At 37.8% G+C, this 25436-nt stretch overlaps 1 protein-coding gene across 5 annotated transcripts in view; it reads right to left on the reverse strand.

The window, feature by feature from the left end:
• Positions 1–4214: 4214 nt before the first annotated feature.
• Positions 4215–25436, reverse strand: part of SLC9A7 (solute carrier family 9 member A7) — a 150033-nt gene continuing 128811 nt past the window's right edge. For 3 of the 5 annotated variants that reach the window (XM_011380042.2, XM_011380041.2, XM_023523251.1), the window contains 4 exons: positions 20174–20256; positions 9946–10051; positions 8167–8244; positions 4215–6373 (listed from right to left, as the gene is read on the reverse strand). In XM_011380042.2, coding sequence (XP_011378344.1) covers positions 6122–6373; positions 8167–8244; positions 9946–10051; positions 20174–20256 — 519 coding nt within the window. In that variant the 3' untranslated portion in view covers positions 4215–6121. The remainder of the gene's footprint in view (positions 6374–8166; positions 8245–9945; positions 10052–20173; positions 20257–25436) is intronic. The other 2 variants (XM_011380045.2, XM_011380044.1) reach the window with 2 other exon arrangements.

The raw sequence follows: 25436 nt of genomic DNA on the forward strand, positions 1-25436 counted from the left end.
TGTGTTTTGTTTTGTTTTGCTAAGAAGCAAATTTTATGATATAGTTCAATGGCATGGTTCAGGGATACACAGGAATATGAAGACTATGAAGGAAACTGTATGTTGGGTTCAAGAATCTTAGCAATTATCCAACACTCAAAGCCTTTTAAAGACTATTGCAGGTCAGGAGAAGTCACAAGCAGAGACCAAGTTTAAAGTGTTTCTTTTAACCCTAAGGCACATTTTAAAAATCTCAAAAATCTGTTGCCATGATTTTTAGACCCCATTTTAAAACTGAAGTTTTTCAAGCACCTAAATCAGGGGTTGGCAAAAACCTTTTCTGTAAAGAGCCAGATAGTAAATAGTTCAGGCCTTACAAGCAAATAGTTGCTCACTTCTGTCACAACTCTTCAGTTCTGCATGAAAGTAGTCATAGACAATATGCAAATGAATGGGCATATTGTATGCCAACAAAACTTTATTTACAGACACAGGCATTGGGCCAGATTGGTCCAGTGGCTGGTTGTAATTTTTTAACTCCTGGTCTAAATGAAGCTGGAGAGGAATAGCTTCCACCCAACAAAGAACCTCTCAGTGAGGGAAAGAGACTAAGAATAGGGTCATACTGTACCCTTCTACGAATAGACAATACTTTTAAAATACAAAACAAGATTAGCTCAGCCAGTTAATCTTTTTATTTTGAGTTTTGAAAAAAAAAAAAAAAAAAAGCTTTGAGAAAAATGTGTTAAATATCAGCAAGGGCAGGAAAACATGTGGCTAGCTTTACAATATCAATCTAAACATAGACACAAAGGCAAACATTAAGTAGGATGCTAGGGAAAGGTAGCACTTTGGGGCCTAACTGCAGTTTTCCTTATTGTACATAAGGGTTGCTGATAATGCCAAGACTTTTGCTTTTTCACAGGTATATATATTTTAACATTATTTTATATAACATGTTTATATAACATAATATAGTTAATTTTATAAAACCACCAGTTTGCCACTGTTGAATAGAAGACAAAATTCTCCCCAATTACAGTATGTAAGCTCTCTATAAAAAGTTCCCTAGAAGGTTACATCATCCCATGTTAAATTCATCCTATTCTATTTTAAAAATTGCTGTTCAGCTATTAAATGAATCTTGGTGGCCTTCCCTTTTAATAAGTTTAATGAACATAGTAAAACTTCCTAAGTAAGAAGTACCATATGCATTTTATATAAAAAATTAAAAGACAACCTAAGATGAAGTGACTCTACTATGAAGTCACACTTTGAATGACTGATTTCAGTGATAAATTCCAAATCCATAGACTTAACACCCACACGACTGAAAATTGTTCCTAGGCTTCTCCAAAGCCCATAACTTGAATAATCAACAAAAGTTAACCCCCAAGTGTCCATGCAGTTATATAACCACCCAGTAACGCTGGGATCTTAACTTTTTTAAGTGTTTTAGACAGCAGATGTAGAGTTCCTCATGCTGTTTACAAGTCCTTTCTATTTGGGCTCCTCCAACATATACAAGCCTAGATTATTTTCTGCTGGCCAGTGGTTGAGCTGACCATGGCATTTGGCAATTCCGTTAACCCTTTTTAAAAGGTAGCCATCAGAATGAGAAGGTGACCTCTCCCAAGCGCTCTGTGTCTGTTTCAGACCTTTTCAAAAGGCAGAATAGGCGGACATTCCTTCTCATCTTCTCCAAGGCTCAGATAGCAGAAAACTGGCTGCCTGCATGTTCCATGTGGGCCATGGTTATAGTATATCCTGCTTACAAAAATAAAACTGACATAAAAAACTTTGGTTTTGCTCTTTACAATTTCTGCTAGCACTGGGTGATGAGATTTAATTTAAAAAAAAAGACTCTACTTATGAAAATTGAAACTGGAAAAAATGGTTTATTTCTAAGTCTTGTTTTGAAAGGACTATCAAAATAGCCTACTTGCTTTTTCTAGTTAGACACTCACAATGGTTTCTAGAGTATTTTTCTATATGTATGTTTTTCTTATTAGGCTTTAGAAAGGGGGAAGGTCTTTTTCAGGTATCAAAGTGATGAAAGCAGCATTCAGATGGGTTGTTTCTATAACTCTTGGCCACTGGATTCCTTCAATTTCTTGTGTCAGAACATAGCAACTGACACTGGCAAGCCAGATTCTCCTTTAAAAAACAACAGAAGAGATCAGAACTCAATGATCTTAGTTTAAAATATCTGACAGACTAGCTCCTACTCTAATTCATCTATTAGAATCAACACCAAAGACAGGCATAAAACTTGTCAAGTTCCCCATTTCTGAAGTAGAATAAAAAGTCATATGCTTATTGAATGAGCAAGCTGACTTTCTAGCAGCCTCATTCCAGATTACACTTGACAACAGATGATAAAATCGGCTTTCAGATGCACCTCTTAGAACTCAACAATGGGTACCAAGGTTGGTTTCCAACCAGATGATTTCCCTTCTGATGAGTTGCTCAGTTGCCCTGCCACCGACCTCCTCTAAGTGCACCAGTGGTGTTTCTACATTTAGAAATCATTTTGTTTACATTAAATATCTCACATGATTACATTAATTTCCACTACAGACAGAGAAAGGAAGACATATGATGGGAGGAGAGAATGTGAAACAGACCTCTTTTGGAAGGAACCTCTTCGCCCTAGACTGAAGTATTCATGGATAGCTAAAATAATATTTTTGGTGTTTTCTAAAATTTCATTTGTCAACCAAACCACAGAAAACTTTTTTCAGGTCTAGGGGTCACAGCCTAAAGAGCTCCTTGCTGTTTGCTTGATGAAACATTTGATGTCACAGTGTGATATTTGGCTGCAAGGCACCAGTGTTTATTAGTCTGGTCACCCCAGTAAGTACCCTGGATGATCAGAGTCCATTTAATCATATATGCTGTTCCTATACTTATTTCCTAGGAAGAAATACAGCCTTATTTAAATTCCAAATTTCCTTCTCTAGGAGAGTTGAAGTCTCCTTGTAGTCCCCCAAAAGAATATTAAAAGGGAATGGGCAGGAGTTTATATCTTCTTTCTTGTCAGTGCTACACAGAAGTTTGCATCTCCTTAATTACCAGCTACCAACAACATCACTGTGGGAAAGCAAAGTAATCACAACCTTCCACTTAACATGTGGCCTCTGCTCTGGCAGTAAATGGCCCATTCTTATTCTGAGGAGTCCAGTGTGGATTCAGGCATGGGGACAAGAGAAGTGTGAAGGGAAAGTTCAATTGACTGCAAAGGAGACTATTAATTTAATCCCAGATTAAATAGAAAAGAGAGCTTCTCACTAACCTTCACATTTGTCAGCAGCTCAATTGAGACAAAACCCTCTTTTCCACAAATGGGGGCAAAGATAACAGGTTTTTAATCCCACCCCCATACATACACTCAAGTCATCCTTCTCATGCTCTAAGGTTTCCAAACATGACCTTTTCTGTGTGCAGTTGTACTTTATGGAGTACATTCTTGAGTTCTGCAAAGATTATTAGTACGAAACTCACTCACAGCTACCCAGTCTGCATTATTGATCAATACTCAGTTCATTCCACATAACTAACAAATTTTTAAAAACTTAATTTGCTAGGCTGTTCTTTAAGGTTCCAAATAAGGTCCACTGCAAGTTCTAGACTAAATGCTCTCAGCCCTAGCTGCAGATTAGAATCCCTGAGGATCAAAAATACAGCATGGAAGCCAGGCCCCACTCCAAATCTACCCAATCTGGATATCTGAGGGTTCGGCCTTGTTTTTATATTTTTTTAAAAATGGGCCAGGTAATCCTAATATACAGCCAGGGTTGAGAACCTCTCTTCTAGCACATCCCACTCTGCTGAACTGTCATTCCCCATCCCCAACCCAAAACAAATATGTTTATAAAATGGCTTGGATTACCCTCTCAAAGGAACTTTGTTTAGTTAGATGTACCATCGCTTGGCAGTTTCAACGTGGTTTATGCCAGATTGGCAACAGATAGTCAGCCTTGAGTTTGATGATTGTTGGGCTTCGTGGCACCCTACTTCACTACTCAGCATAGGCATAATGCTTCTAGAGTGGAAACATTTCAGTGAATGGCTTCATACTCCAGGACCTCTGATAAAGTCAGCATTATTCTCCACATCTTGCAATCAAAAATTATTACCATAGGTCAGTGACTTACTTTGATCCACTGAATAAAAAAACATCCAGCCAAATAACTACAACCCTAGCTAAATTTTGGTCTTGGCCTTCTGCCAAGCCTAGCTGCTGCTCTCTACTGCAGTCTGACCTCCTGTCCAGGGGCTTTTTAATAAAACTGTTTCTCTAGGTGTGAATTATAGGTTTTCTTAAGTTCTTCAGTAGCTTTGGTACCCCAAATCTCATGGAGTTAGGTAAGTTTTTTAGCTTGTTTCCCCCAAACTTACGAAGCCCATGGATGACCATAAAAAAAAAAAAAAAAGAACTTAAATATAGATAGAGAGGGGAAAAAAATCATTCAATTCTATTACATTGAACCACATAAAATTGTCATTTGTTTCTTTTAAATGGTCAAATACCAGCAAGTTCATATGGCTCAACCTAATAATACATTTTTCCTGGTTTACACAAATTATTAATTGAAAAAGAAAATGTCTTATTTAAAAATTAACCATTAAAATTGTGAGTTAAAATGGCTGATTTCATTCTGGGTGTACTAGAGCAGGCCACTATTTTGTCTGCCATAATTTAATGAAAGCATTGTTTAGAAATTGTGTTTTCAAATATACTAGCACTGAAGCATAGAGACACGGGAGGAATCTCAAACTTGGTTTCCAAGAGTTCATTCCACATAACTCAGTATTTTGCCTACTAAGGTGTAGTCAGGTAGAATAGCTCATCCACAAAGAACCCAAACTAAAGACCTATCTTTCAGACTACACTCATGCATTGCATTGGTGCAAGCCTCCTTAGATACCAAGAAAATGACCCTTCTCTATATGGCAGTGTCAAAATATCTGGATTCTTAATCTTATATTAAACAGAACCTTCCACTGGACTGAATAATGCTTTACTTTCTACTGATTTGCCTCTGATTCCTCAGGTGGCCACCAAAATCTCGTGTATTTCTTAGCCTGAAGTTTGGAATTCTATTCAGTCTTTAAACACTATCTTGTGTTTTCTTTGCAGTTATTATCATTATTATTGCTGTGAGATTGCTTCCCTCTGAATACTAGCCTATTACCTCTTAGGCTTCTTGCTGCCTTCTCTTCCCTAGATCAAAGTACCCCACAAATTTTGGTGTTATTTCTAAACCCACAGTAGATATCTCAGTCCTGTTCATCACTTCCAAGGCAGTTAGTTCATATGGCAGCCCTTAAGAACTCACTGAATTTTGCAGTGATATCATCACCAGTTTTCAAACAGTTTCTCCTGCCTTCACATTAATTAAAAAACAACAGTATAACACTATTTTGCCTTTGGTTTTAAACGTTTCAGTAACTTCTTTATGGAGATTGCCAGAGAAGAAATTAAAATTCTTTCCCCATGTTAAAATGTTCATGGATATATTTTCCAATCTTCAGTCTAGAGAAAACACAGGTAGCAAAAGTAGTCAGGAATCCTGAGATGAAGTGATGCCACACAACCCTCATTGCTGGAGCCTCCACTCAAATTGATTTTTTCATATTTTCCATCCCATTTAACACACCAGCTTCTCCTAATCCTTGGAGGTCCAATTTCACTTGCCTTACTTTATGATCTTTCTTCTAGCCTGTTCTCCCTCACTTGATATTACTACAGCCGGAAAGAGTTGCACTGCTGTGTATGGACATGAAGCCTCTACTGGGAGGGATCCCCGGCACCTGTCACACCTTGTTCAGATACTGCAGATGAATGAATTAAGAGACCACCTAAGCATGCTATTTTTTGTTTGTTTGTTTAAATCTAAACAGCATACTACTATGTGAAAAAGTGGGAATAGGTCTGCATTTGTCTTGATTTAGAGACACTTGAGCCCCACCATCTGCATCTCAGGTTAGATTTTAAATGTTAAGATATCTTCAGATCTCAATAAAATAGAAGTGTTAGTTCCATTCAGTCACCGTCCCACTTCAAACAACTGGAGCATGCAGCCAGCCTCACCCCACTGGTGGGCCTACCCCATTGCTTCAGGGTTTTGGGAGGAAGTCATGCATTATCTTCCAGGGGGAACACTAGGCGAGTGCCTCGGCTTGAAATCTTCTGGTCTCCCACTCCTAGATCTTGTTCCAGTACTTCCTCAGAGCTGCTCTTTGTTTTCCGACCACCCTCGAGGCTTGTGGAGGCTGTGTGGGAGCCTGAGGAGCCATTGGCAGTCACTGTGCTGTCTCCATAGGTCAAGGTGAGGTCACCCTCAGTCAGGATGAAATCAGAGTCTTCCTCTCTCAGTGGCTCTTGGTTCTGAAAAATGCAACAAACAACAACAAATGGGAGACTAGAATCTTCTGGACTTCCAGCCAACCCCAACCTCAACTCCTCATCTGAAACTGGGGATAATGAAACTTGCCTACATTGAGCCTCTAGCGTACTAACTGGATGTGAACTGTAGAGTACAAGTCAATGTATGGCACTGTTGTCTGAGCTAGGACTTGGAACAGCAGAAAGCAGCTCTGATTTTAAATGCCTGACATCTTGAGGTTAGTGACAAAAGGGAAGAAAGGGAGATCAACCTGGATTTTCAGCTTCCCAACTCACAAAGGAAGGGGTAAGGTCACGGGGTAAACCTGCAAATAGGTTTCAAGTCCTCTCTTCTCTGGGAAGGTCTTCTGGGTGCGCTTCCTGACCTACACAAACCATCCTAAACCCACGTAGTTTACATTTGAACTACTGATTGTCCTAGTCAGCAACAGAAAGAAGACAACCCATTATTAGGATTTCCTTCCTGGCCACACAGAAAAACCCTGATGCGAAGCCCTCAGGTAGATGAAGCAAGTGATAGAGAAGGAGGTTACATTTTCTTTAGCATCTGTTACATGCCTGCCAGCAAGATCACATAAGCTTTCATTTGGTCCTCATTCCTCTCCTATGATGGGTGCAAACACTCATGTCACAGAGCAGAAAATCTGAGCTAGGAGTTCTCTGTGAAATTTGCCGGAAGTTGTCCATCTAGAAGCATGTATGGACTTATGCTGCCTCCAGACTGGTTTTACCCATACGAAGGATGTGAAAAGTCACTCTGTTGGGAAGAAAACTGGCATGCCATCTCAAGCTAAGCAACAGACAAAGCTGAACAAGGCAAGCACCAGCTAAGTGGCAGCTACTTGAAACTAAAAGACAGCAGGGAGAGTGTCAGGAAGCAGCATGAGGTCAGAACTTTTCACTCTCCAGTGGGTTCGACAAGCAAAACAAGGGGTGGTATGCTCCCCTGCTCCACCACTGTAGGGCTGCCAAACAGTGTGAACTTCTTGAACAGCAAACAGTTTTAAAACTGCTTTCTCTCCTATTTCCCATATACTCTTCAAAGCATATCTGAAGTCCTGCATCCTGTCCTCTACACGACAGGGACTCCTCAGTGCAGGACCCAAACATGCCTCTCTTACAGCCTCATGGTTCCCTCTCAGTCACACTGCTCAAAACCACAGGCAGATTCTCCTGCATCCATGCCTGGACTCCTCATCTAGATGAGGAACCACTGGAGGGCAGTGACTTCCTTCTTCTCTTCTTGGCACCCTTCCTTGGATACTTAAATCACAGTAGGTGCTAAATGAATGCCTGTTAAATGCACCGACCTAGGGAGGACTCCTAGGTTCTGCTTGCATTGCTTCTCCTGTCCCAGCCCATCTCTGTGCCCTTACCGGTAACAAGCACATGCTTGTTTTCTGCATTATTTGTCAGTGATATCGACTTCTCCAAACTCCATAATGTGACTCCGTTTAACTAATGCTCTGGCTTTTTTGACAGGCAAATATGCAACTCTGCTTGCTTGCTGCCTCAAATCCTCACTGGAATGAGGCAGGGTACAAATGTACAATTAAACAAGAATCTTTTAGTCAGGCAGAGTGTAATTCTAAAACTCACTCCAAACTCCCCAATTTCCTCCTCTACATCAGTGTTGAGAAAGTCCTGAAACATTATCTGCCCTGTGAATAGTTTTCTTAACAACAAATGACATCATGTTCCCTGTTTTAGCACGTTCCATTTCTCTCATTTATACATGTGCTAAGTAATGATTTTGTTCATCTCTGTCAAAATACCTCTCCCAGGGCTCTTAGTTCCCAAATTTCAGGGGGAGACTCTCCTGGCACGTATTTCACTCTTCCAAGGTTTGAAGCCTGGGAGGGACAGAGAGGAATCTGAAACAATTGCATATGAGGGTAATTGTGCAAATGTAACCAATCCCCCCACCCCAACACGCACACACAGTAGCACAGAGGAACCCTAAACGGGAGCCCCGGTGTGGCCCACTCTGCTCCCTCATAGTGGGAAGCGGGACCAAAATTCACTGACAGGAGAAAACAAGACTGGCTGTTGACCCATTTCATTATGAAATTCATGAGCCCAAACAAATAGTACCCAAGGAAAAGTCATTCAGAAACAAGGATATAGTAAAATCCAGTGGAGAGGGATTTCTAAGTCATAGCTTAATGAATGTTATATACAAATGATGAAAGCAATCCACTCCCTCAAACTGTAGATGACAAGATCAACAAAAGTTTGGTTAAGCTAAATGTTTGTATAATTATATAACTAGCTGTTCATTGCAGGCTATGAAAATGCAGCAAAATAACCCTGCAAAGAAGTGTGTTGTGGGAACATGTGCATTTTAAATAACCAGGGTTATTTTCATAAGTGGAAGAATACTGTTTTCTAAGTTGTTATTAAACCTAAGTGGTTTGGAGTTCATGGAAATGGTAAAAAATGAACATCTTAGATATTTCCCAGATAAACTTAGTGAAGTTCAGATGCCCTATACCTGATAAGTGAGGACCACACAACAGTGTGTCAAACAGCCATGAGAGTGAACCAGCCTGAGACTCTCACCCAAAACTTAACTCCACAGGGAGCCCTTACACTCTCACCTTTGGGTTCCTCAGTTAAGTTTCAAAGACTCTTTGCTCCCACTCTCTCAGCAGCAGACCTCACTATATCTGGAGCTGACTGAGACCCTGGTCAGGACCCCAGTCCCAAAGCAGCAGCAGCAGTATGGAGAGTGATTTTTGCTTGTAGCCCAAGTCACCCCATCTTGTACGGCTGTGGGAAGTCCATAGCCCAAACATTACCCCAGGAAGCAAACCTTGAGTAGACTCTCGAACTGGTGAGGGACTTTCAACTTAAGTGCCTGGAAGTTTATTGAGTTTATGCTGAATTCAACTAGTCCAGATGCCCTTAATCACTGAGCAAGAGAATAGTTGGTAAGCTTCAGATTAGATAAGGTTTTTATAGTTTTAATAGTGGGTTAGTTCTTTTACTACTACATAAACATGAAAAGTGACACTTATAAAATCTAATTAAGATGAAAACTTTTAGAAACTGTTTAAAAGACTAGAGCTAGAAGGCAAAGAAACACATAAACCCAATGAAACATAAGACTGAAGGGTGCAATCAGTCGGAGCTTCAATAGTGGGACAAGTGGCAATGCCAGGTCAGTGCCCTTTGTCTCTAATTATAAAAAAAAAAAAATATCCAAATGGCTCAATCTGTCACTTTAGACAGAGGTCCAAACTGAGCAAACTATTCAACATTCAGAAAAGTGACAGTTTTTATTAAATAAACTATTAGCAGGATGGGAAATTATAAAACTAACTTTTTAATCTATCGATCTAGTTGTACTGATTCCAAATCCATTGTTCTTTCTACTACACCATAGCTGCTGATGTTTGGGAACCCTATAACTCTAATAAAAGGTTTCTCTGTTGCTGTGCAAAATGTATTAAGCATATGTAAGTTGGCCATTTGTAATGATTTTATTGGAGAAGTGAAATCTGTTAATTTGGAGGCTGAACAGGAACGTAGCCCTGATATGCTTTACTTACGTCATACACCTGGGGACTGGTCAGACAGTGAGCGAGCAAGCCACACCAGGCTGGGAGAGTGGTGGTTAATGGGGGGCCACTGTGTGTGAGGATGGGCTTCAAGTAACTTTAAAAAGAGAGTTAAGGAAAAATATCTGCAAAGAAAATACACACCTGACAAATTGTGTTTAGAAATTCCAACGAGTAAATCACCTGACATTCTACCCACAAAAGGTCTCTTACCCCATTTACCAGTAAAATACAGAAAACACAGGCATATCTAATTTTGCTGTGCTTCGCTTAGTGTACTTCACAGATGTTGCATTTTTTACAAACTGAAGGCCAGGCCCTCCACCAACAAAAAGATTACAAGTCACTTTATTGAAATAACTTGTTTTGCTGTGGTAGTCTTGAACCGAACCCACAATATCTCCAAGTTATGCCTGTATTTGTAGTCTGCAACAGTCTAAATCAAATATTAAACTAGGCCCCCATCAGCCTTAAGTGTTAACTGTTAACTCTCAGGTTGGCGATTCTCAATTTTCAGTTACAAAGAATAATTAATTAGAACACCCTTCTCCTTTGTTACGTTGAATGAGAATTTTGGTTTCAATCGGCATTCCAGCTCTTGACACACAATCAGCTCATGTCTTGGAAACAGGAAATAGTTTACCTAGAGTGGAGACGTTGCAGCCCCTGGGTCCCCTTCACCCTGGGTTCTTTGTAAGGGTTCTTGTTAAACTACTCTTGTTCAGAGATCACATTATAGAAAATGGTCGAATTGGACAGGACCTCAGGGGTAACCTGGGGCTGCTACAAAAAAAGGAAACTGAGACTTGATGAGGTGAAATGATTTCACTAAATTCACTCAGACTTAAATCTCCCAACTTTTCACACAGGACTATTCTTCACTACCTGCTGCCTCTCTCCCAGACTCTCCAACACAAAGTTTCCCAACCTTGACATTATTAACATTTTGGGCCAGATCATTCTTTGTTGTAGGGGACTCCTCTATATTGAAGCAGTATCCCTGGCCTCTACCCACTAAATGCCAGTAGCACCCCCAATCCTCCCCCAGGTGTGACCAAAAAAAATGTCTCTAGATATTGCCAAATGTCCTTAGAAGCAAACTCACCATCGGTTGAGACCACTACTCTAACATAAAGGTCAACTGTTATGTGGAGAGCTCAGGGTTTGTCAGTATGTGGTTATTTGTGCTGCCAAATGTATAGCCCTGTGTTGGAAGCACCATGAAGCACATGTCACATTAAAATAGAGCCAGGACCATTTCTGATATCCATAGCCTAAGCAATATGGAAAAGGTGGACTCCCATGGCTACCTCAAATGCAGGAACGGCCAAGAGACTTTGAAGGAAGGTGAGAATATGTCACAGACATCTGTACCCAAGAAGATGACTACTCCAAACACCATCACTTCCTGTCTTCATTTAGAGAATCACAAGAAAGGAAAAGCTTCTCTATAGGAAGGAGGGGATGAAAGGGAGACACTGGGGCATACTTCTAGATGGGAATTACTCAACAAAGTAGGATGTGTGGGCTCTGCTGGAAGTCTTTACAAACAGAATGAGCCCTCATTGACTGCTGTCCTCTAACACTGTTCCTGGGAACAGCCCCTACAGGTCTATCAGTTATATGTGTTTTTAACTCAGAAGCTGACAACTGGATTTGTAGAATGACTAATACAAGAGTCACATGGGAACCCAGAGGCTACCTTTCAGTTTGCTGCCTCAGGCAGTTCAAAGACAAGATCTTTCTTTCTGAATTCTTGCATGCCAGAAAGCCACCCTCCTTTTTTTTCTTTTTGCTCATTTTTGATTAACAATTTGGGTGTAGAATTCTAGGCTCAGATTTTCTTTTTTCAACCTACAACTCTGAAAATGCATGACGGTATTCTACCCCAAATACAGAAGGGTTCCTAACAACTTCTTTAAAAGAGGAAAAGCATTCATATATAGATTTTTAAATATTCAGAGTGTTGGAAGGGCAAAAATGAAACATCAAGTCTGTCTCCCACTCAGTAGTTCTGGTAATTACCATTACAACTCTATAGAATACATATTTCTCCTATTTCTTGATTTATAAACTTTAGTCAGAGGAGGATTTTTAACTTCCTCCTATGAAGGATGGCAAATTTAATTAATTTATACTCTTCCCTCTTCTTTTCAATTTTGCTTATCTAATTTTTATTATAATTAATTTTATACAGCAGATATATAAAATTTGCATTCTGTTTTATAACTATAAGTAAATATTCTATGCTTCATCTATTGTTTGAGTCTAAATGTTAAAAACCAATAAGCAGCATTTGTAATAATCTTATTATATGAATATTATTTACTGTAACCAAGTAGAGTGGTTAGAACACTATTAAAGGAAATGTAATACAATGTCATTTAAACTTCGTTATTCAGAACATTGAGTGTCTTGCTAAATAAAGGGTCTATTTTTAATCTCTTTTTGATCTTGTTCACTTCTTCTGAGTTATAAAAAATCACTGTTTCTTCAACATTAGCCACTTAGTTGGATTTTGTTTTGTTTAATCCTTATGCTGCTTTTTCCCCTTGTTCTAGCCTGCACTTTCTGAATTCTTGCATGCCCGAAAGCCACCCTCCTTTTTTTTTATATTTTTGCTCATTTTTGATTAACAGTTTGGGTGTAGAATTCTAGGCTCAGATTTTCTTTTTTCAACCTACACCTCTGAAAATGCATATGGTATTTTAATATTCAATTTTGTTGATGCCATGTCTGATTCTTGTCGTTTGCAGGCTTCCAGTTTTTCTCTTTGTAAGCCTTGAAGAGTCCTATTTTTCCTCCTATAATTATGGAATATTATAATATATCCATTCATCCTGGTCACACTAGATAGACCCTTACCCTCTGTAGACAAGTTGAGATTTCCTTAGTTAAGAGATTTTTTTCTTCTATTATTTCTTTCGTACTACTTTTCCTCCATTGTCTCTATCTTCTCCTTTTGGATCTTACTAAATAATTATGGATCATCTGGGTCTAACCTACATATCTTGAAACTCTTCTCTTACACATCTCTAACTTTTGCTCAAATTCTTAGAGATTTTTTTCTCTCAACTTTATCTTCCAGATCAACAATTTGGGCTTTACCATGTAATTAAATCATGTATTATGGGTTTTGGTTAATTTCAGAAACTTTATTTTTAATTTCCAAGAGTTTCTTCTTGTTTGATTGCTCCTTTTTTTCTAATAACCTGTTCTTAAATCATGACTTGAAAAGCGTCTCAACTCTAATAATCTTATTAGAAAAATTTAAAAATATTTGGAATTGTTTAATTACTTTGGCACCCACACCCTCATGTCTTTACTCAGTTTCTCAGTTCACCAGGCAGGTGGGGATTTCTACCATGCCAAAGTGGAGAGGTGGTTTACTCTAGGGTGAAAATTTTTGGTGGCCTCAAGATGTGTTTCTCTACTAAGCCCTCCCCAGTCAGCATCTCTACTTTCTTTAGAGAGCTATGGCCTGAAGAGAAAATTAACAGCTACCAGCTGATCTGTTGATACAGGAAGTACCTGTTTTAGCTGTTCTAACAACATTCTTTAATAAATCAACTGGATAAACTGGATGAAGACTCACTTTTGTCTTGAACTATAATTTGTTATAATTCCCTCTACCTTTGGTCTTTCAAGTAGTCAAAAATATCTCCTATATGATTTCAATGAGCCGGGGGGGTGGGGGTGGGGGAGAAGAGAGGTATATGTGTATGCTGAGCCTCTCATCTTAAATTGGAAGTCCATCTATCCTATTTCCAGGCTAGTTCAGGGAAGGAGGTACCACACTCCCTCTTGCCAGCCTGTCGGTGTTATTCATGTCCAGCTGAACTCCTCTGATGTAGCGAAAGCCCACTTTTTCTTGTTCGATCATCTATAGAGCTATAGAATCATGGGCACCTTCCTCATCTAATTCTTCAGACATGTTATACCTGGTTACATTCTTCTTAGTTTTTCTGCTCCAAACTAAAAAAGTGAAAATCTCAAAGTCACTAAAATTTACATTCAGATGAGACTTTAGAGATCACTCCTGTTACTCTTCAATGAATCAATTTCTCCCCCCAGCTTTACTGAAGTATAATTGACAAATAAAAATTGTATATATTTAAGGTATACAATGAAATGTTTAGATACATGTATGAATTGTAAAATAATTACCATAATCAAGCTAATTAACAACTCCATCACCTCACATGGTTAGCATTATGTATGTGTGTTGAGAACACTTGAGATTTACTCTATTAGAAAATGTCCTGTATACAATAGAGTATAATTAACTATAATTACCATATTGTACATTAGATTTCCAGAACTTAGTCATCTTATAACTGAAAGTCTGTCCTTTAATCAACATCTCTCCATTTCCCCCACACCCCAGCCCCTGGCACAACCACCATTCTACTCTCTGTTACCATGAGTTTGACTTTCATAGATTCCACATATAAGTGAGATTATGCAGTATTTGTCATTCTGTATCTGGCTTTTCCATTTAGCGTAATGTCCTCCAGGTTCATCCGTGTTGCCCCGAATAGCAGAATTTCCTTCATTTTTAAGGCTGACTAATATTCCATTATACACACACACATACACACACACGCACGCACACACACACTCATTTTCTTTATCCATTCATGCATTGACTGATACTTAAGTTGTTTCCATATCTTCACTACTGTGAGTAATGCTGCTATGAACATGGGAGTGCAGATATCTTTCTGAGATAGTGATATTATTTCCTTTGGATATATACCCAGAGGTGGGATTGCCAGATTGTATGGTAGTTCTATTTTTAATTTTTTGAGGAACCTCCATATTGTCTTCCATAATGGCTCTACCAATTTGCAATCCCACCAACATTATATAAGGGTTCCTTTTTCTCTACATCCTCCTAACACTTGTTATCTTTTGACTTTGATAATAACCATACTAATAGGTGTTAGGTGGTATCTCATTGTGGTTTCCATTTGCATTTCCCTGGTGATTAGTGATGTTGCGTATCTTTCCATGTACCTGTTGGCCATGTGTGTCTTGTTTGAAAAACTGTCTGTTCAGGTATTTTTCCCATATTTTAATTGGGTTGTTTTTCTGCTAATGAGTTGTAGGAGTTATACATTTTTGATATTAATTCCTTATCAGATATATGGTTTGCAAATATTTTTCCCATTCTATAGGTTGCCTTTTCATTTTGTTGAAGATGTCCTTTGCTGTGCAGAAATTTTTATTTTGACGTATTCCCACTTATATTATTTTTACTTTTGTTGCCTGTGCTTTTGCTATCAAATTCAAAAAATCATTGTCAAGAGCTTTCCATTGTCAAGGAGCTTTCTTCTGTATTCTTCTAGGAGTTTTATGGTTTCAGGTCTTACATTTAAATCTTTAATCCATTTAGAGCTAATTTTTGTGAGTGGCGTAAGACGGGGTCCAGTTTCATTTTTTTATGTGGATATTGAGTTTTCTCAACACCATTTATTAAAGAGACTGTCCTTTCCCCATTGTGTTTTCTTGGCACCTTGGTCGGAGATTAGTTGACTCTATGTGCAAGGGTTTATTTCTAGGGTCCCTATTCTGTTCCAGTGGAGTGTATGTCTGTTTTTATGCCAATACCATACTATTTTGATGACTACACCTTTGCAATATAATCTGAAATCAGGAAATGTGATGCCTCCAGCTTTGTCCTTTTTGTTCAAGATCGCTTAAGTCCCATACGAATTTTAGGATTTTTTTTCTTTTTCTGTGAAAAATATCATTGGAATTATGATAGAGATTGCCCTGAATCTGTACACCATCTTCAGCAGTACAGACATTTTAACAATATTAATTCTTCTAGTCCATGAACACAGATACCTTTCCATTTACTTGTATCTTCTTCGATTTCTTTCATCAATGTTTTTTTTTTTTTAGTTTTCAGTGTACAGATCTTCACCTTCTTAAGTTTATTCCTAAGTATTTTACTGTTCTTAATGCTATTATAATGGGATTGTTTTCTTAAATTTTTTTGGCTAGTTTGTTGTTGGTATATAGAAATGCAACTGGATTTTGTATGTTAATTTTATATCCTGCAACTTTAGTGAATTTATTTAAAAAAAATTTTTGGTAGAGTCTTTAGGGTTTTCTATATATAAGGTCATGTCATCTGCAAAGACAATTTTACTATTTTACTTCTTCCTATCTGATTTGGATGCCTTTTGTTACTTTTTCTTGCCCAACTGCTCTGGCTAGGACTTCCAGTGCTGTGTTGAACAAAAGTGGTAAGAGTGTACATCCTTGCTTTGACCCAGATCTTAGAGAAAAAGCTTCTGGCTTTTTTGCTATTGAGTATGATGTTATCTGTGGGCTTGTTGTATATGGTCTTTATGACGTTGACGTACATTCTATCTATATCTAATTTGTTGAGAGTTTTTATCATGAAAGGATGTTGGATTTTGTCAAGTAGTTTTTCTGCATCTATTGAGATGATCACATGATTTTTATTTTTCATTTTTTTAAATGTAGTGTATCACATTTATTGATTTGTTTATGTTAGACCATCCTTACATCCCAGGGATAAATCACACTTAATCATTGTGTATGATACTTTTAATGTGCTGTTGAATTCAGTTTGTTAGTATTTTGTTGAGAATTTTTACATTTATGTTCGTTGGGGATATTGGCCTGTAATTTTCTTGGTAGTGTCCTTGTTGTGCTTTGATATCAGGGTAATTGTCCTCATAAAATGAGTTTGGGGGTATTCCCTCCTCTTTATTTTTTGGGGAAGAGTTTGAAAAGATATTAATTATTAATTAGATGTTTGGTGCAATTCACCAGTGAAACCATCTTGTTCTGGGCTTTTCTTTGTTGAGAAGTTTTTGATTCCTGGATCAATCTCCTTACTTGTTATTGGTCTGCTCAGATTTTCTATTTCTTCATGATTCAGTCTTGGTAAGTTATATGTTTCTAGGAATTTATCCATTTTTTTCTAGGTTGTCCAGTTTTTGGTGTATAATTATTCACAGCAGTCTCTTATGACCCCTTGTATTTCTGTAGTATCAGCTGTAATGTTTCTTCTTTCACTTCAATATTTTATTTATTTGAGTCTTCTCACTTTTTTCCTTAGTCTAACTAAAGGTTTGTCAATTTTGTTTATCTTTTTAAAAAACCAACTCTTATATTGGTCTTTTCTATTGTTTTTCTAGTCTTTATTTTATTTCTGCTCTGACCTTTGCTATTTCCTTCCTTCTGCTAACTTTGGGCTTAATTTGTTCTTTGTCTAGTTTCTTGAGATGTAAAGTTAGGTTGTTTATTTGAGGTCTTTCTTTTTTAACGTAGGTATTTATCACTATAAACTTCTCTCTTAGAACTGCTTTTGCTGCATCACATAAGTTTTGGTATGTTGTATTTCCATTTTAATTTATCTCAAGATATTTTTTTGATTTCCCTTCCGATTTCTTCATTAGCCCATTGGTTATTCAAGAGTGTGTTGTGTAATGTACACATACTTGTGAACTGTCCAATTTTCCTGTTACTGATTTCTAGTTTCATAATATTGTGTTTGGAAAAGATATTTGATATGATTTCAATCTTCTTGAATTTATTAAGAATTGTTTTGTGGTCTAACATATAGATCTGTCCTGGAGAATGTTCCAGGTGTACTTGAGAAGCATGTATATTTTGCTGCTGTTGGATGGAATGTTCCGTATATGTTTGTTAGAATCATTAGGTCTAAAATGTAATTCAAGTCTAATGTTTTCTTATTGATCTAGATGATCTGCTCATTGTTGAAAGTGGAGCATTAAATGCTAAGAAGAATCAATGTCTCATCCCTTTAGTATTTTGTCACTCTCCTGTGAACTCTCTCCAATTTTCTCTACATCCTTTCTAAGCCCAGTGAGTATCATGCATTCTGAATTACAATGTAGCCAAATTTGTATGGCTTTAAAATATCCCTGGGGGCTCTATTTCACTTAGTAACAAACAATAGTACAAACAGTAATTTAAACCATCCTTTCCACTGAAAACAACTAAAATGGCTGGGCAAAATAAAACAAGATGAAACACAACAAAATCTTCTGCTTTAATGGCATCGGAAACCTACCATGGCAGTGAAGAGAGCGAGAATCTGGAGAAGGAAACCCAAGAAGTGAGCCTAGCATTTGGTGTACACCTTTTCCCCAGAAGCACTTCAGAAGCTGAAGAGAGCATCTGACAGACTCAAAAAGATAGAGTGTATCTGACAAAAACCCATGCTCAGGGCCTTCTGAGGAATACTATATAAACACCCTAGGCTCTAGGTTAGAACCCTAGAAAAAAGGTCAAGTGGAAAACAGACTAACCTTCACAAGAACTGAAGCCCAGCTTCAAATTACCTTTATTCCTGATTGGACTAAAGTGATCTGGAATTACTAATGCCCCTAGCCTAGTCACTAATTCAATGAAAGTTAAATCATCTCTGAAGGATGATAACCTCATCTAGAGTATCTCAAATTATTTCTATACTTTTTCATTGCCATTATCTGTTACTCAATTAAAAAAAAACAGATGCACAGAAGAAAACCAATAAAGTTTCCAAAAGATAACATAGGAAATTGGCTTCATGACTTTGAGGCAGACAAAGATTTCTAAAATAGGACACATAAAGCACTAACCAGAACAGAAAACATCAATAAATAAATTTGATGAAGATCTTTTGTTTATCAAAAGATTCTATTTAAAAGTGAAAAGGCAAGTCACAAGTAGAGAAGATATTTTTATCACATATAATTACAAAATACTAAGCCTAGTAATATGCATTATATATATATCCAGAATATATAAGGAACTCTTATGAATCAGTAAGAAACAGACAGGCAAACCAATAGAAAAATGAGCAAGAGACTTGAACAGATGCTTCATAAAGGAACATACCAAGTGGCCAGTAAATATATGAAAAGGTGGTCAACCTTATTAATCATCAGATAATTGCAAATTAAAACCACTACAAACCCACTACAATGATTAAAATTAACAAGACTGACAATACAATGGTGAGGACATGGAGCAACTGGAACTCTGATATACTAGAGGTGCTTGTGTAAAGTGGTACCACTATTTTGTAGAAATTTTTTTGGCACTTTCTTCTAGAGTTGAACTTATGCATGTCCTATGATCCAGAAATTTCAGTCCTGGGTATATTCTCAACAAAAATGTATGTAAAATTGAACCAAAGACATGCACAAGAATGTTCATAGGAGTATTTTTCATAATAGCTCCAAATTATAATCTACATGTTCATCAACAATAGATTCATAAATAAATTATGGTATATTCATACAATGAAATACTGTATAGCAATGAGAATATATGAAGTAGAGCTACACAATGGATGAATCACACAAATAATGTCAATTTAAATAAATCGGACACTGATATTTTCCGTCTGTCTGTCTCTAATCTCATTTACGCAAAGTTCAAAAACAGGTAAAAACTATTAAGTGTTGCTAGAAGTCAGGAGAGTAGCTACATTTGGGGAAGAGAAAGGGGTAGTAATTGGGTTATGGCATGAGGTGGCCTGGTTAATTTTGTGTTTCTTGACCTGTTTGGGGTTAAACGAGTGTGTTTATTTTGCAATAATTCACTGAGCACTCATGATATGTATACTTTTCTATATGTATTTATACTTCAATAAAAAATTTTAAATATTTTACAAGTCTCCAAAGACTATATATAAGCTAGCTATCTGCCAATTTGTTCACTATTATAACTTAAGAAACCACGAGAGTTTAACTTTTTGGTTTTTAATTTTCACCTGGGACCAAACAGATCTACTAGAACAGAGTCTGCCCTGCATGTGTCCCAGTTAAGGCCTGGATCAGACTTGGCCAGGATTGATTCAGCCATTAGGAATTAGCCTCCCCCACAGATTAATTGGCCGAGCTCCACTTACTTTCTTGACCACAGCATGGTTCACTGTGTAATTTTAACTAATTCACCTACACAGGCATATTCCCCTTGGAAACAAAGCTCTGAAGGGCCACATGAGTCTACCAGGCTATGAATTGTCTAACCTAATGATGTGCAAACATTTCTCTTGGCCAGAGAGATGCTCACCAGAACTACCTGTGGTTGAATGAGCATTGCATGAGTCTCAAGAGAGGACTGACCACACATCTTTCCTTACTTATCAGAAATCATTCACTGACAACTCAACAAGAGGATTTTATCATCAATGTTTCAGGGAAGCCACTTAAAAGGATACTTGTGGTCAAAGCTGTACCATAGCCTGAACAGCCATGCACTCTCCTGCTTTGTCCGGTTTCCTCCAGCAGAATCTGGACCATCCTAGGAACAAACAAGAAGACAAATGCTGAGTTTTAGAAAAGGGATTCATATAGGGGGGAAAGCTTTCTTTAACCATAATTTTTAATTATTTTGAGCTCAGAATCAAACATCCCATATCACTAAAATATCAAAGATGTATTGGGAGGTAATATTTTTTTTAAAGAAATTGAATAAATCCAAAAGGCAGGCAAATCAATCCCCAAAGTGAAACAGCTTGGTTATGTCTGTGGGTAGATCAACTCAACACAGTACAAAATTTCTTTTGGCATTCTTACTGTAATTTTTCTCAAAGTTCCTTTCAGCAGATTAATTACCCTAAGGTAGTCTAGATCCTAACAGGTCAAAATTGATTTATAAAGAATATTAAAGAAGCTTCTGCAAATACAAATTTCCAGACCCCCCCCTCAAAGCTGGCCTGGGGAAACTATGCTTGGTTGTTTCCTGACAAACAAGCCCAGGGCTCTTGGTGGTCCTGATCCAGGGACTTGCATTGTGTTCCAGGTGGTGCAGTAACTTGTTGTCCTACCAGCTTTAGGAAGGTGGGGGCAGTGGGCAGGGGAAATGGAGCCAGAACTACCATTTCTGTTCTTTTGTCTACTCTCAAGTAGTAAGTTCCTTTACTGCTCCTCTCATGCCTTTCCAACTCAAACACTCCCATAATTTAACTTTCAACATAATTGGCAAGATCAAACATTCATTTGAGGTTTAGGAAATTTGTTTTGTATATTATAAGCAGCAAAATTAATATTAAAAAGTGGACTGACTGAAGCAATTTGAGGGCATTGCTATATGACAAGCTCTGAAAATACAGACTGCTTGGGAAGCAGTCATTTTTATCATTATCATCTTGAAAGTTACATGGAGAGGCAACTCTACAAGTGAGGGACAATCGTCAATAACCAAATAAAAGTTTAGCCACAGTTACAAGTATTTCTAAATCTCAGTGAATGTAAATTCCACCTGTAATAGAAATAGCAAGGATTCGTTGGAGACCTCCAAAAAGGTAAAGACATAGGCAAATAGAGGAAGGGATATTAGGAAGCACTATTTAAATTCCAAATGTTTCCAAAGGCAAAGATTATTTTTAAAAATGAAGTCCCCAGGGTATATGAGGAATGTTTAGTGACAGATATGGAAATGGCTTAGTTAAATGAGCCTTTCTGTGGATGAGTGAATAAAAAAATGAGAGATCCCAGAGACTAACTTTATTTCAAATTTTTTATAATTCATATGGAAGAAAGAGGGCACGGAAATGTCTCCATTTGCAGATATTACTTCTTTCCTTCAGGTAATTAATTGTTAGCCCAATAACAACTCTAGGGAAAGTTCAAAATGCCACATGACTAAGTGGAAAAGTGGTAGATGACCATTCTGAGAGACAAATATCTTAATTTTAAAAAATGGTTCTTTTTCGAGTGACAGCTTCCAAGCTCTCAGTTCTAGAATCTTACTGAAGAAAAAACCAACAAGATGATAAACACCATCAGGAAGCATACTGTAAATCATCAGGCGTAAGACAAGTCCCCCAAAGTCAGTTTCATCTGCTCCTCACCTAAAACAACAATAAAAATGACAACTCCCTACTCTGTCATCCTAAACTCTGCAAAATCACAATGCATTGTCATCACCTGGAACACTTAAATTCTTGCCATCTCATGTCAAAGAAGCTGCAGGAGACGCATATAGGCCCAAGAGGGACAATTGAAATGGGTAAAGCAAAAGAAAGTCTTCTTTTTGAAGGCAAACTAACAAAAGGTTTTCTCAGGCTACAAAGAGATTTGCCTGCAGTCCAAAATAAGATCAAGAGACCTCAGAAATGTAAGAAACTAAGAGACAGCCCTGAATGGATACAAGGGGGTAAATTTAGGGTAAATAAATAAAAAGTACAACTTTGTAACAGAGGTGTTAAACAACTTTTTATCCCAAGAGATGGTACCAGAAGCATGATTACAGGAAAAGGTTAGATTAATCCACACAGAGTACCTTTGGGGAAATCAGGGAGGGTGTGTGGGACAGGACTAATTTTGTAAGCTGACCCAGAAAACAACCAACTGCTTCACAACTTGATTTTGGCTGCTATCTATCACAGACAAGCCAGTAGAGCTGTTCCTGTGGGCTTGGAGCAGCACGCAGTAGGTTCAGGTTGATCCTGTAATTGGTAGGGCCCCCTTTCCCAGCTGCACTTACAGACTTAGATTGCCATTCATGTGCTGCCCACACAAAAAGCAGGGACTTGCTTTGTCACCATACCCCTCCTCAAAACCTGCATTCCCACCAAGAGGCTTCACATTACCCATATATTTAGCTCCAGCTGCTTCTAGAATCTGGAACACCCTATTATACTCTCACCTTCTCCCACCCACACCACCTACCTGGCTAATCCTATTCATCTTTCAAATGTGTGTACAAGGTCGGCTTCTCTGAGAAATGGTTCAAAGGTAACAGAGTACTCCAAGAGGTATAGGTGTGAACATCACAGGCTTTCTCAACAGACTACTTGAGTTCAAGTTGTCTGTTGAACTGTGCCATTACCTTGCTGTGTGACTATGGGCAAGTTTAAATTGAGATATAATTGCTACATAACATTGTATAAGTTTAAGGTGTACAATGTGTTGATTTAATATATTTATATATTGCAATGCGATTACCATCTTAGCGTTAGCTAACACCTCTATTACGTCACATAATTATCATTTCTCGTTTGTGGTGAGAACAATTAGGATCTAATGTCTTAGTAACTTTGTAATTTATAATACAGCATTGTTGACTATAATCTCTATGCTGTGCATTACATCTCCAGAACTTTTTTTAACTACTAGTTTGAAAGTTTGTACCCTTAAACATCTCCCTATTTCCCCCATACCCAGCCCCTGGTAATCAACATTCTACTTTCTGTTCTTATGAGTTACATGAAGGATTTTTAAACTTTTTACTGACATTATTAATAGAGAATCCTCTTCAAGAAAAAAAAAATTCCACCAACTCTGCTTATCACCATTTTTTGAGCATACAACAATTAGTGTCTATTTCTTCTGCGTCCATTAAACACTTACTGCATGCCAGGCAGCATGCTGGGTACTGGAAACACAAAGAGGAATGAGATCCAGCACCTGCTCCTTGAGCACATTTCCAGAAGGGGAGGCAGACAGACAGATACATACATGGTGATGGATGTAATGAAAAAGAAAGCAGATTAAAGAACTCAGGGAGTGGCAAAGGGTCTTATTTTCAAAATGATTTTTCTAGAACTAAAGAATAATGATTTCTGGGCAGGGTTAGATTTCATTCCATTATTATCATTAAAAGATACATATATTACATTTAGTACTAATTTTTAAAATTTTTATTTTATTAGTTTCAAGTATATAGTACATTGGTTAGACATTTATATAGTTTATGTAATGATTCCCCTAATTGCTCTTTCTCTCCTCTGGCTCTCTACCTAGCCAATATATTAATGCTAACTGCATTCCCTATGTCATGTTCATCTCCATGACCATCTATCAACTACTAATTTGTACTTCTTTAACCGTTCACCCCATTCTCCTAGCCCCTCAACCATCCTCTCCTCTGTCTGTCACCAGATTGTCCTCTATATTTGTGAGTCTGTTTTTCATTAGTTTGTTCTTTTTGTTCCTTAGATCCCACATATAAGTGAAATCATATGGTATTTATCTTTCTCTGTCTGACTTATTTCACTTAGCATGATAACCTCTAGGTCCATCCATGTCATTGTGAATGGTAGGATTTCACTGTTTTAATGGCTGAGTAACATTCCATTGTACATAGGAACCATAACTTAAAAGATATATATTTTTTTAAGTTAAGGTTATTACAATGAGAACAGCTTATGGTTTTTCAGAGATGGAGCAGAATAATGGCCCACTGAAGATTTCTGCACTCTAATCCCTGGAGCCTATAAGTTACCTTATATAGCAAAAGGGACTTTGTAGATGGACTGAAGCTTTTCTAGGTGGGTCCAATGTAATCACATGGGACCTTAAACGTGGACAAGGAGGGCAAAAGAGTCAGAGTGATACAGTGAAAGAAGAGGCAGGAGAAATTCAAAGTATGACAGGGTCTTGCTCCACTGTTGTTAGCTTTGAAGATGGAGAAGGCCACGAGTCAGGAAATGTGGGTGCTTTTAGATGAGCTTGACCTCCTATAACCACATGAAACTGAATTCTACCAACAATCTGAATGAGCCTAGAAATAGCTTCTTTCCCAGAGCCCAACCCAGTCAACATCTTGATTTCAGCCTTGAGAGATCTGAAAACAGAGAAACCAGTAGAGCTCACCAGATGTCTGACCTACAGGACTATAAGACTCTGTTGTTTTAAGACGTTAAATTTGTGGTATTTTTTTACAGCAGGAATAGAAAATTAATGCAGAGCAAAAGAGTAAATAAATGATGCAAATGGATTTGGGCCTTTTTCATGTCCCTGGGATGATGGGGCCAAGATTTCTCAAAAGGGGGTAATTAAAGGGCTTAAAAATAGGGAATCAAGAGCTCCACAATGCCTACTCCAGGGCTTTTCACATTGTAAAGTGTGCACAACCCTCCTGGGGACTGTTAAAACAAAGTTTCTGATTCAGTGGGTTGAAGTGAATCCTGAGCATTTCTAACAAGCTCACTGGTCATGCCCAGGCTGCTGGTCCATGGACACTTGGAGCAGCAGGGATAGGCCTATAGTCCCTAGAGGAAAAGCAGATGAGGCCCTTCACAAACTTGCCTCTGCCACTCTCCACCCATACTCTTCATCACATTGTCACCAAGTCCTTAAGGACAAAGATTCATCTGTCTTGTTAGCAGTTGTATTCTCAGAGCCTAAAAGATGTGTGAAACATAACAGATGCTCAATAAATATTTGTCAAATGATGAATAAATTAATGTTAATTTTGAGCTTCTAAGAAAAAAAAGAATAGCAGAAAGGACAATCAGGGGCCCAAGAGAAGCAATCAGAAGAATAAAATGAAAAGCATGGTGGGAAGGGTGGTCCAAGAATAAGTATTTGAGGAAAGGCATTTCATGGACTATTTGAAGTTAAAGATTTGACTGGGTATCAGATTTCAGCCTAGAGGAAAACTGGAGGAGAACTCAAAAACAAACAAATCCAACTTGCCCAGAAAGTTATATGTCAATGCAACTAAAAGATACATATATTACATATGAACAGCTG

Source organism: Pteropus vampyrus, unplaced genomic scaffold (genome assembly GCF_000151845.1).
Source record: "Pteropus vampyrus isolate Shadow unplaced genomic scaffold, Pvam_2.0 Scaffold387, whole genome shotgun sequence".
Lineage (NCBI taxonomy): Eukaryota > Metazoa > Chordata > Mammalia > Chiroptera > Pteropodidae > Pteropus > Pteropus vampyrus.